The sequence below is a fragment of the Brachyistius frenatus genome, unplaced genomic scaffold (assembly GCF_029030835.1).
Source record: "Brachyistius frenatus isolate BFR_SWC_R1_liver_20210118 unplaced genomic scaffold, ASM2903083v1 Contig_1, whole genome shotgun sequence".
Classification (NCBI taxonomy): domain Eukaryota; kingdom Metazoa; phylum Chordata; class Actinopteri; family Embiotocidae; genus Brachyistius; species Brachyistius frenatus.
Window position 1 is genome coordinate 5,259,378 of NW_027210600.1, and position 13,206 is coordinate 5,272,583.

General features: G+C 39.4%; 1 protein-coding gene across 1 annotated transcript; it reads right to left on the reverse strand.

Moving 5' to 3' along the window:
* Window positions 1-7,739: 7,739 nt before the first annotated feature.
* On the reverse strand, window positions 7,740-9,995 carry snrpd2 (small nuclear ribonucleoprotein D2 polypeptide). Its single transcript, XM_069710682.1, has 3 exons — window positions 9,891-9,995; window positions 8,847-9,026; window positions 7,740-8,171 (listed from the first exon to the last, which is right to left on the reverse strand). Coding segments are annotated over exons 1-3 (357 nt in total). The 5' UTR covers window positions 9,893-9,995; the 3' UTR covers window positions 7,740-7,996.
* Window positions 9,996-13,206: the final 3,211 nt, after the last annotated feature.

Genomic DNA, 13,206 nt, shown 5'->3' on the forward strand with positions numbered 1-13,206 from the left:
CCAGCTTCAAAGTAGGCTACAATCCCACGGTGCCTTCACGTGCGCCTCGTAAAAAAAAAAAAAAATCGCGCTCCTGGGATGTGAATGGCGTTTCACGTCACTTTTGTCGCGTGATTTGAAGTAAAAGTAAAAGTACCACTCTGTTAAGAAGCCCTCTGCGATGTTCAACTCTGCCAAGGATGTCTCATTTTTAACATGTACATTATCATAACAAATAAGGCGAACTGAAATGTATTATTCCAATGAGATCCCCCAACCAGCAAAGTTCTTTTTTTTTGTTTGTTTGTTTTTGTTTTCTTTTAAGTGTATATATTTTTTGGGGGATGTTGTTCGAGACCCTGTTGATACAGGGGTGTGTGTGTGTGTGTGTGTACATATATTGTTAAAAAAAAAAGTAATAGAGATTATGTCGGGACAAGAGTATCACACTAAATAGTCCAGTACTTCTGTATTTAATTAATGTTGAGTTAATTTCAATAAAGTTTTTTTGCTTTGTGACATTTTCCACCTGATCCAAGTGGGTTTTTCAAAAGTTTATTGGGCTTAAGAATTTTCCTAACCCATAAAGGAACATCTACTCTTTAGGTTTATTAGAAACAAATCAAATTCACTACATTGGGAACTAAAAGGTTTTTACTTAACAGGAGGGGTATAAAAATGTTTAATCTGAAAAGCAACCAATAAAGTAAATATGTCAGTCAAATGTCAAAAGTACAATACTGTGTTCATAATAAATTTTATATTCAATTTCTGCCAATAGATCCCCCTAAATGCTAGCCACTAGTCATTTCAGTATGGTTTCTGCCAATACTCATGCAACTAAAACAATATACAACTTTGACTAGTTTAGTATTACATCATGACACAAAGACTTTGAGAACACTTGACCTGGGTAACTTTGTCAGATCCAAGTGAAAACTTGACCCAGCACAGCTTACTTTTTTCTGTCATCAAGTCTAAATAGGTTTACAGCCTGACATTCTTCTGGAGCATTTATCACAGGGTGCTTTACAATAATAGCTGAAGTGCCACATATAAACATGACATACGATTTAAAAAAACAAAACCGATTTAAGGGGTTCTTAAAGGTGAGTCCTTGTGGCTTCTGAAACTTTACTAGGCACAACCTCGCCCACCAACAAACCCTTATTAAAGGATATGAGATGATTTGGGGCTGGCTGTGGGGATCAGGCTAAAGATAGAAAATACTACTTCCTAACTCCTAATCTATATCCATGCATACTTTTAAAAATAATGAAACATGGTGTTTATACGCTCACAGTGGTTTCCATAACGACGACTTAAGACCATATTGTGGTAAAGCAATGTTTATGTTACAAATATCCATAGTTCAATAAAACTGACTTTAAGATGCAATGAGCCGTTTCCTTCTCAGTTTGAACTCACTGGGTCTGGCAGAAATGTCCTTAATTGTACTTTGGCGATTAGTAGTTTAATTTTCCAATAGTATTTGAAGGCAGCATGAATGTAAGCCAGGGGCCTTGCCAAGCCTTCCACCTCGCCCTACTGGCTGTCTGGGTAACCTCAGGTTTTCAATAGCTACTGTGGCTTCTGTGGTAATTCCATAGATAGACTTACAGTGGCATTTCATTAGTAATGTTTTTGGAATTTAAAAAAATCACAGCTTCAATCCATAATACGATAGACTAAAGGGACAAGGAGCAACAAATATTCCAAGCTGAACCACAGAACGTTTTTAAAAAAAATCTAACATGAGGTAATAAAGTAATACCCAAAGATGAATGGAAAAAAAGTTGGATGCCTCACATGGCCCAGTTTTCAGCCCTGAGATGTTGCACACAGTGAAAGCACAGCTTCTTCCTGGTGAAGTGGAAGAGAGGATGTGAAAGGAATGCATTACGTCTGCATGGCATGTGTAAACATCCAGAAAGCCAATATGCCTTTAGACTCACACTCGCTCTCTCAGACATACTAGCTGATAGCTCTGAGCAACTGTTGGTCCAGTATTTTTTTTTTTTTTTTTTTAGCCATGTGTCTTGTGCTGTCTCCTGCAGCTCAAACTATCAAGCAGACCCCGGTTTCTTGAACAGTTTTGCGAACATCATTGCCTGTGCAAGCGCCAACATGTGTGGATGTGTTTGTGTGATTTGTGGTGGCTCAGATGCCAAAAGTTGGTCCTGGGCCCACAATGTAGCCTGTAAAGAATCAGACGGAGTCATGCAGTAATTTTAGGTTTCTTCTGTGCTCCTCCCATTTACCACGGCTTTATTTCCACAGCTTTGACGTCAGTCGGTCAACATCGTCCACAGCTGGCAGTCTGACAGAAGGCCAGCTGCACAGCAGCAGCAAGGAGACCTCCAGAAGACTTGGAGCAGAGTGGCTATGACAGGGTTTCAGGGCTACTGATAAAGGAAGTTGGAGAAACATCCAGATCAGCAAGATTTTGACAAAGTAGACATGCTTGTTCAACCAAAAAGTCACACTTCTGTGCATCTCTCTCTCTGTGAGTTTGGTGGAGGGGCTATTATGTAAACAGACTGCACTTCTCCTACGTCTTACATCACAGAGCCCAGGACTTTGTTAAAGCATACAGTCCTAAGGCAGCGTCTGAAAGCCTCAGCCTCCACTCTCGGTTGAATAGCAGGCAAATAAAGAGAATTATACAAATGGACTTCAACCAAGGAAACAAACTGTCAGTCTGGATCCGGAGGTTGGCGACAGTTAGCCAAATGAGGATTAAGATCAACAGTATGGACCATTCAGGATGACCCACTGTTTCGCCTTGTCACTTGACATGGAGAATGAGTTTGACTATTCAGTAGGGATACACCAATTCGTCCATTATTCAATCAGTTAATCAACACGAAATTGTCAACTACTTGATGGTCAATCAATGCTAAAATTCTCTGATTCCATAAATGTCAATATTCTCCATTATACTAAACTGATTGTCTTTTGGTTGTGGTTCAGTCGGAAACACTCAAATTTTTTCGGACATTTTAAAGACCAAACTGCAGCTAATTGCTGAGCCAAGAAAAAAAAAATCAACAGGTTAATCGCTAATTAAAATATTGTTAGTTGCAGCCATACTGTTGAAGTACTTCAGCCCTGCTTCCATCTCTTTATGACGGTGAAGGAATGTGACTGGACGAGGGTGAAATCAGTAAATGGGAGCGAGACACAGGCGCTCACTAAGAGGTCTGGGCTGGAGGCCAGCAGAACCAAAGGGCAGCAGAAGGATTTTAAAGAGAGTCTAAATGACATGTCCTGAAACGTAGGCCCTGAACTCTGCATTAGGCAAACTGGGGGGGATTACACACTGACAATGGCCGCTTGGCTATGATCCTTAAACTGACTATTATAAAATGAAATCAATCCATTTTTCTCAATTCCTAATTTGCTTTTAAATCTTAATACCAGAGCGCATATCATTAAGGTTAATAAACTTGTGAAAACACAGCTCTGTACTGAACAACAAACAAAAAAAATGTGTAATAGGTTTTGTATCATCAGATACTCTCTGTTCCAGATGAGGTCCTCTCAAGATAAGTGTGTCATTTTTCAGGAGATACTGTATGAAACTGGAAGGAAGCCAAAGGACAATCGCTATTGAAAATCTCTGTGCATTACTCATATAATCCACTAGATGGCAATATGACCTTAATGTGTCACAGACATACAGTGGAGCACACTTCACAGTCCTGCAAAAGTTCCTGGCAGCGAGGTGTCTTTCTCTTACTCTCTTTCTCGAGTATTGGGCCTAATCAATGGGAAGCTGCTCTTTTTTAATTTATTTTGCTGAACTTGGTTAAAGTGAACAGGTCTCCCTTGAAAACAATCACAACAGGTCTAAGAGTAAAATATAAAATAAAATAGTTAAAGAGGCTTCAAGTCATTCTTTTAATTCAAACATGGGGGTTTGTTCAGCATCAAAAACAGTCTCTAGATGTTCTGTAGTTTTATCTGTAAGTAGCCGTTAAGAACAAAGCCTCATGCAAGATACTATGCTAAAACATTGTGTACAAACATCCCAGCCAAACTACTCATCAAAACTTTGATATTTTATGAAAAGCTAAACATTATAAAAGAATAAAAAAAAACTAAACAGGAATGAATCTTTTTGATAAATTTAGGGATTATGTTACATCAGAGGAGTTTACTTTCTGTAAAGTTGACAGCTTTTTTTAAATTAAAATGTTTTTTTTAATGTTTTGAAATGCTTTTATTATCACAATTTAGCTATATTAATTATTTATATTATATTTCATGAAATACTATTTTTCATAAAGAGCCGCACATATTTTAGAGGCAAAAAAAATGTCCTTGTCAGCTGAAATTTGGACAGATGACCTCAGTATTAAATTCCTGGCCCTACTTTATTCCCAGAGCATCACCACTGATTTAAACCACTTCATGGATGAATATGAAAATAGCATTTTAATTATTAAAAGTAGACCAGTAGACGTGTCCCTACTTTATCCCACTTCGGCCCACCACAGCAGCGCTTGTTTGTAAACAGGTCTGCATGCAGCATCGTAGATACACCTGATCCTTGTTGTTTTGGTTGCAGCTCCATGTGTCTTGCCACTTACTGTCAGTCGCACTTAAAGAGAGATGAGCGAAGGCACTGTTTATGTATTTACGCAGCTGATACCTCCTCTCCTCTCCCATCACCACCCCTCCTCCTACACCCCTCCCTCTCCACCTGGCCTGCCGGCTCTGACACCGCGCACCGCGGCTCTGCTTGAAAACAAACTGCGGCGGCGGCTCCGGTTACCGGGGCCCGATCGATGCGCTGCAAGGTGTCGCGTTGCCCGGAGGGTTGGGTATCGATGCATGGCCGATCGCTATCATAATCACACTTCCCCCCTCTTATCGCTTACCTACTGAATAAAACATCTGCCTTCCTGCTCATGGATCGCCCGCTGGAAAAAAAAAAAAAAAAAGTCTGGAGGGAAAGAGACTTCTTGAAGCGTCTTTGGGATGAGTGGAGTAACATGAGAAAAGCGCGTGATGATACTCAACACACGAGGTCCCCAAAGTTGTTTTTATCTCAGGCATCTCCAAATAGACCCGCCAGATATTTGACAGGGTTTTGTCCCAGGATGCTGCAGCTGAGTTTCATTGTTTAGAGAAGTTATTTGATCCAAAACAACCGCCAGAGCTTCAGGTTTTGATAGAAGTGCCACAAAGTGAATTAAAGTGAATCTGTGAACTTTTTTTTTTTTTTTTTTATCAAGACACTACTTTGTAAATGCTCAGGAATATTTTGATCACTGGTCCAAGACTTTTATGTCCTACTGAGTGTGTTGAAGAATCAGTGGTGACCACCAGGCCTCAAGCAGCTGTTTGCTTATAAGTGCAAACAGGAAGTGATGTGGGAATCTATTGATCCTAAGGGCCTGTGCTGGGTTTAGGCTCTTTTCAGTGTAATTAAGCTGCATTATGTATCTCGGATGCCAGACAAAAAAAATACACACAGGTGACAAAGTAAGGTGAAAATCTGAAAAAGTAAGTTGAGGAATCCAAATGAAAGTGGATTTAGCGTCTACATGGACATTTTGCTCTTTGAAAGGTTCGATCAAAATGATGTGAATCATATGCTATGGCCTTTGCAGTGCTCAGATCTCAACTATAACTTTTGGGAAAGTTCGGACCACTATTTGAAACAGCTCTCCTTCAACCAAAACATCCACTGAGACAGTATCTTTGTGAAGTAGAGTTTGAAAGAAACTTGTTACCTATGTTTAGGTGAAAACAGAGTCCAGTGGGACATGAGAGATAGTCGTTTCATTTTTACACACATTCATGCAGCTGTATTCAAAATCTTAACCAATGAAAATAGCCACTTTTCATGGATCGTTTTAAAAGGGCTTTCACAGGAACCCGGCCTCAATCAGAGACGGCTGTTTGGATCATACTGCAACCCTGATCTGATGGCTTTATTTTAAGGAACACGTTGCTTGTTTTTGTTTTTGACAAAAACTTTTTTTTTTTTTTTTTTTAACATTTATTACAAAAAGTGTTGAGCCTATGTTTTGTAGTAATTCCATGAAAAAAAAAATTGTTTTTAAATTCCGTTTATCAGCACCGAGACTCTTACATTATCATTTAATTATGAGTGAAATGGTTTTCTGTTATAACTTCCGTTTTAATGGGGCAGAAGTTACAGAGTCAGTTACGGGCAATTTTTCACTTTCTTCTCTTATCTTAAAATACAACTGATTTTTTCTCACTTTAAATGAAGCATAAGTGAAACTTAAGCAGCACTGTTACAGTGTTCATTTCAAAATCTGAATCCCCTCCTGATCCTGTATTTAGTTTACATTATCCCAAAATGTATCCGAGGTATCCAGGCAGTAATTCCCAGGTTTTCAGCTGATTATTTGGTTGACTGGATGTGAAATGTGATATTATTTACCTGAAAAATCAAACTTTTATCTTTTCTTTTTTCTTACGCTAAGTATATTGTCGTGAATTAAACTGTTAGGGAGGTTTAAAAAGTTCATTGTTACTAGATATTACATGAAATTGTTATTGCCGGGTGGTAGATTGCACCATCACTTTGTCTGTTTCCAAGGTAACTAGTGAGCTTCAGTGCTCCAGTGATACCTTGTAAACCTTAGTGTCTATTTAACATTTTCCTTTTATAGCAGCTACAAAAAACATTTACAAGACAGGTTGATATACTTTGATATCAACCAAGAAAAGAAGTGAACAGGTGATTCATTTGGGGGCCTCTTGTTGGCCACAGGGCCCGAAGCAGCTGCTGTGGGTCCTTCTGCTGCACTATGCAACAACTTGTCTGTTTTCCAGCCCCTGCGATACGATCTCCTCAAACTTTTAGTCAAAGTCAAGATTTGCCTGAAGCAGAGGTGTGATGGTTATTAGTCAGAAGTCATAAAAGTTCACTGCATTTCAAACTCAGTGTTCAGACCGACTCCCTTCTGACCCAGCAGGCTTCCCCTGAGAGCAGTAAATCACTGAAGACTTGTTGCCCACACACAGGTACTCCCCACAGGTGCTGCTTTACAGGACCACGAGGGTTAACGGTGAGAGTAGTGTAATGTGAGTTATGAAACATTAAATGTTTGGATAACAGAATACCATGTGAATGGATGACCCATTTTTATAAGTAAATAAACTATATGTTTTTGGACACAAACAAAGCAGTCAAGAGTTACATCCTAAAATATAAGTCCTACAGATAAAACAAGAGGGAACGTAAACACGGATTCACAAATGTTTGGCTTCTAGTGCTCCAAAATGTATAAAATACACAAACAGGCATTTTATTTACTTACAGTTGACCACTAAATCGGAGAGCAGCGAAGAGCAGAGGTTAGATGCCAACTGCTCGAGAGGTAAGGCGACACTGGCTGTTGGGCTATTAAGACAATTAACAAAGTGGTCAGGAGGGGCCGGGCGGCGGAGAAGAACAGCCTGAAATGGAGCGAGATGAGGGTGTGAAGTGACAGTCAGCACATCTGGTCTCATCAATAATGCAGTGGGCCTTTAAACGGCAGTTTGTCGCATATTGAGCGCTGCCGACTGAAATCAAGCCCGACACCTAAGACGCTGTCAGGGGAGAGTGAAAGGGTGACAGCGGAGGGAGGATGAGGAGGAGGCTGGCAAGTACTCGGGGAAAAAATAACTTTTCACCGAGGCTTTCCACTATTAAGGGTCAGCGCTAGTATAATGTGAAATAAAGATACTCAGCGATGATAAAGCCAAAAGCAAGTAAATACCTGTACAACTTCTGAATGTGTTCATCACTTTTATTATTAAAATGAAAAAGACACAAGACTTCTGTAGCAAAACCAGGCACTGTTGTACCTGATTGACTCACAAAACAGTAGAAATATCCTTTTGTCGACACTATATTTCTAGATCAACAGTGAAACAACAAAAAACAAAAACAAAAATCAATCCACTGGCTTACAACCTTTTAAAAAAACAAAAGAAGAAAGAAAAAAACCTCTGTGACCAGTTCAGCTGGCCGCCTTTGAAGAGTTCATTTTCCTGTGATCAGAGGATTCCTCAGCACGACAATGACAGAGTCTCCCCTGAGGAACATCTTAGAAATGTAGCGGTCCTTATTTACGGGCTTAGACTTCTTCTTTCCCTTCCCGCTCTTGGGAACTTCCGTCCACATCTCCTTCACGTTCTCCAATACCATGTTGCAATGCCTGAAATCAGAGAGGACACAACATGTTCAAATCTAGCGTTACCAAGTCCCAGAAAACCAAGAGTATATACAACTAAATGTTTAAAGTATTCTGTGAGGCTGCACAAACACGGACATACACAAGGCTGGTGGTTTCAGGCATTAGGATTCATTCTGGAAATAATCACAGTATGGCTTTCTGATAATTGAAATACCTGAATTCATGTGCAATTTTTTTAAGTCAATAAAAGGATCAAACTTCCCTGCTTTTTTTTTAATAATTACAATGCAAGAAAAAAAACCAGCCAAGTTTGCATCAAACAAGAAACATTTTGTAAATTTTCTGTGGAACAAATGTATTTGTACAAAAGTAATTTTCAAAATTTTGTAATAATGGATTTCACATAATCAGTAAAACAGGGCAGATGCTTGTGAGGACAAAGCCTGAGCAGGTAATCCAATGGTTGAAAGTAAAAAAAAACCAAGTAAATATCTTAAATATTATAACCAGTAAATTGTAATGACATCAAAATGCCCCCCCCCCAAAAAAAAAAAACCCCTACTTATTGGTTATCTTTAAATGTAAGTGCAAAATAGAAAAGGCAAATTAATGAGAAAAGCTTTTCTGAAATAAACAAGTATTAATCTCATTATTATACCCTCAAACCCGTCCAGATGTGAGTGAGTGACTGAGTACCTGTCAAAAGCCTTGACTCGTCCGAGCAGTTTCTTATTGTTGCGACAGTTTATGAGGACCTGAGTGTTGTTCTTGACTGACTGGGTGAGCACAGAGAGCGGGCCGGTGTTGAACTCCTCCTCCTCTCGTTTCTGGAGCTCTTCAGGGGTCATCTCTGACTTGGGCTTCGTTAACAGACTCCTGGATATGAAAACAAACACCACCACTTAAGTTATTACAAAAACACATGATCACACGTGTACATTGTAAGTTTGTCTTTTACTAAACTAAACAGGTGTACTGCTTTAGCCTTTAACCTTTTTAAATTTTTTTGGGGGGAAAATGATATTGAAATTTCAGCAGTTCACTGCGTTAACACTAACAGAACAAAAATAAAGTGGAAAAAATACACTTGAAAAATACAAAATACCATCGGTGACTGCAGGATGCAAGGTGTATAGGGGCTGCAAATATCAATTATTCCATTATCTATTAAACTGTTAATTGTTTTCAAATCATTTAATTGGTTGGTCTTTAAAAATGTCAGGAAATTGTGATAAATGTTGACCAGTGTTTCCCAAAGTAGAAAATGCAGGAAAAAAAAAAAAAAGTAGTTTTTTCCTGAACAAGATATTCAATGTTTTATCATTTATTTCCATGGGAGGAACATAAGAGTCACATTTAAGAAGGTGAACTTCAGCATTTTGTCACTAAAAGAGTCAAATCGATTATTTGAATATCAAAAATAATTGGCGACAAATTTTCTGTAAATCAACGAGTCAAATGGAAAAAAAACAAAAACATTTTAAAAATGCAGCGCAATTAAAACACACGGTCAATGTAATACACATTAAATTGTGTTTTTTGTGTTTTAATCAGCCTTCATCGGGCTGATTAATGATGAACCGCAGCAGCGACAGACACGACGTACAAAGGACGGACCGACTCCGGCCTGCTAACGGCTAACCGTGCGAGCACCGTTAACTACCAGCTGCTTCAAACCGGAGTCCGGAGACACAAACCGACCGTCCTCCTCCAGACTGGTTTACCGTCGCGGATACTCACATGGCTTCTGGTTAATAAAACAAGGTTTGTCGCGCAGCTCGTCTTTCACCGGCGTCTTCGTACACTCGACGACTCTTGATCGACTCGCGTGGAGGGAACTACTTCCGGGTCAACGAACGCGCGCTTCAAACTGTTGCTATAACTACCGGGTCACGAGGAGCTTCAAGAGCCTTGTTTGTTTTTAGCGCCTGTTTATTATTATAAATGTTCGTTTTAGGTACATTTTGTATAAAAGACTGGTACTAAAGGCTGGAAGTGGTAAAAAAAAAAAAAAAAAAAAGATGATAAAATACTTATTCTACTTTTACAGGCTCGTAATTACAATTGTTGGTCAAGATAAAAATAAAAAAATAATAATAATAATAATAATAATGGTGTTTTAGGGTTTGGTTTTCATACCTTACATAAATTAATTAGGCGACATTAAGTAGGCCTTTTATGCTTAAGAAGTTGTCAGAAGAAATATGAGGCAGAAGGAGCCGTCAAACTGATACCACAGACCAAAACAGTTAAGTCTTTGTTTTGCTCTTTAACACAACAAGAATGAGAGGAACGTGTGTGTGTGTGTGTGTGTGTGTGTGTGTGTGTGTGTGTGTGTGTGTGTGTGTGTGTGTGTGTGTGTGTGTGTGTGTGTGTGTGTGTGAGAGAGAGAGATGGGGATGTATGCTGCATTATCTACGCAGCAGCAATGAGACACTGAGAGATTGGCTTTCTGGCAAGAGACAGACAGACGCCTATGGGTGCACAACCCACCCACCTCATTTCAAAGGGTGACAGACCTACCTGTGGAAACCACTTGCTGCAGATAATGGCAGCCTGTGTGTTGCTGAGAGAGGTGAGTGTGTGTGGGATTGATTTCCAGAGCTGCAGCTACTATATCTATCTTTTTGAAGCGCAGCCAAAAGATCCGCATCTTAAACTGTGGAGAAAGGTGAGATCAGCATTACATGTGTTGGGACTGCAGGAATCTGAAAACAGTTTGTGGCAGCCCAAAAAAAGAGAGCAGAGAGGAACTCAGCGAACATTAAATCAGATAGACAAGAAATTAAAATGTTTCTTCTGAATTGATTAGTTATGAAAAGTCATAAAGGCCAAATTTCCATTGTTTTTTCAGGGACTGTACAGACATTGTTGGAGTTGGTAAGAAGGGCTGAAAGCTCATTTTATTAAAAACCGGATGCTCTTTGCAGCAGGGGAAGAACAAGGTGGCCATATGATGCTGGAGTTAAATTTTATTACAGTATACATTTGACTTTACTGTAGTTCTGACACTGGGTATGAAGCACATTTATGATGCAGGTACAATGTTCAACCACTATAACGCCACATGGCTCTGTTTCTCAAAGCTGACATATGGATAATAAATTCAGGTTTTGATGGGTGAAACAAAGCTCTGATACAGCTCCAGGTTTAGTATCCCTAAACACAACTTTATGGTGCACACTCATTGCATCCTTTTGATGTACTAGCTATTTCCCCTTTTCTGAAATTCTTACAAGTAATTTTAGGAGAGAATAAAATATCTGTGACTGTAGTGTCCATCCATTACCTATACCCGCTTTATCCTGAACAGGGTCACTGGAGCCTATCCCAGCTCACATTGGGCGAAGGGAGGGTCCACCCTGGACAGGTCGCCAATCTATCACATGGCCAACACATAGAGACAGACGAAAACAAAGATTATTCACACTCTCATTCAGACCTAAGGACAATTTGCAGAACCACCAATTAACCTGAGGTGCATGGTTTTGGATGGTGGGAGGAAGCCTGGAGAGAACCCACGCAGGCACAGGGAGAACATGCAAACTCCGCAAAGAAAGGCCCAGGCCCGGATTCGAACCCAGAACCTTTTTGCTGTGAGGTGACAATGGTAACCACTGCACCACCCTAGTGTATGAATACCAAAACCTCTTCTACTCTGCTCATTAAAAAAACAAAAAAACAACAACAATGACACACACCTCTTTAATGTTTGTGACTCCCCCTCCTCCCCTTTGCAGTGTTCACATGGTTCCTTATTCCTTGTTTGCAGTATACTATTTCAAGTGAACACAATCAAGACCAGAAACCATTCAAATGAAGCCCTCTTAATATTTCTGCAGGCTATAACTTTCAGCACATGATCAGCAACAGATAACCAGCAGCAAACTATGCTAAACTGGTGATTAGTAGTGCTGTCAAAGGAAGGTGGTTATTTATTACACTAATAGCAAACCGTATCATCTTACTCGTACCATAAACCTGTTGATTCACATCTTCGTCCCCCCTTCACTGTGCTATGACCACAATTACTCATGAAAATGTGACTATCTTTGTATCTGTCTCGACCGTGAGTTTGCCAACAGTGAAGTTACCTGATCCAGCCGAGTCTGCGTCAATCACGGGCGAATGAGTGTGACTGGGCTTGGAGATGTGACAGGCTGCAGGACGTTTGACATAAAGAACCTTTTGTTTAAAAGTGGCAGCCGTCCAGAAAGCTGCTCTAATCTGCATCCCGACATCTTTTTTTTATTTATTATTTTTAATTGATGTCCTAGGGGGAGCGGCGGGAAGAGGGGAGGGAAAGTTGGACTGGCAGAGATGAAACCTGAGACAGACCAATAAGATCTGGCAATGTCACCTGTTGAAGTTACATCACAGTCTGCGATGTTTCTTCAAGAAACATTTTGCTGCGCATTTCATAAAAAAAGGAAAGAAAGAAAGAAAGAAAAACAATAGGTCAGAGCATGTCCATGAAAAGGCCTATATACCTCACAAATTTCACTTCAAACATTTCAGTCAGTCTATTTATTGTCCTCGTTTTGCGGGCTCAAACCTCCAGAGTGAAACATTTAATATAACAGCCAAATAAGAACAATCAACAACAGCAGGTTTTAATGAGGTGAAAAGAAAACACAATTAAAAATGCATTATTTATCGTTTAATTACATGTAAGGTCATTAAAATAGAAATGTAATATTTTAGTTGCAACATTAACGAAATAAAAGACAATAAGTGCAGCAACTATAAGTGTCATTTAACATCGTATTTTTACTCAGTGTAAACTCATATTTTAAGTAGATTGAACCTCTTTGGACTAAAACAATTTGGGTATAATTTAGTTTTTTACTGAAGCTGGCGTAAGTATTTGAGCTGATACACAACTTCAACATCTTAAAAACATGTAAATGTGGTGGTTAACATACAGGCACAGTCATAACTTTCTTCTTATTCATTTCGTTTTAAGAGTCCTTTTTTTTTGTTGCCATTTTGCATCATCATTTTAGATGATGGCATCCGGTGCCATGCACGCGAACATCATTTTTCTTTTCCGTAC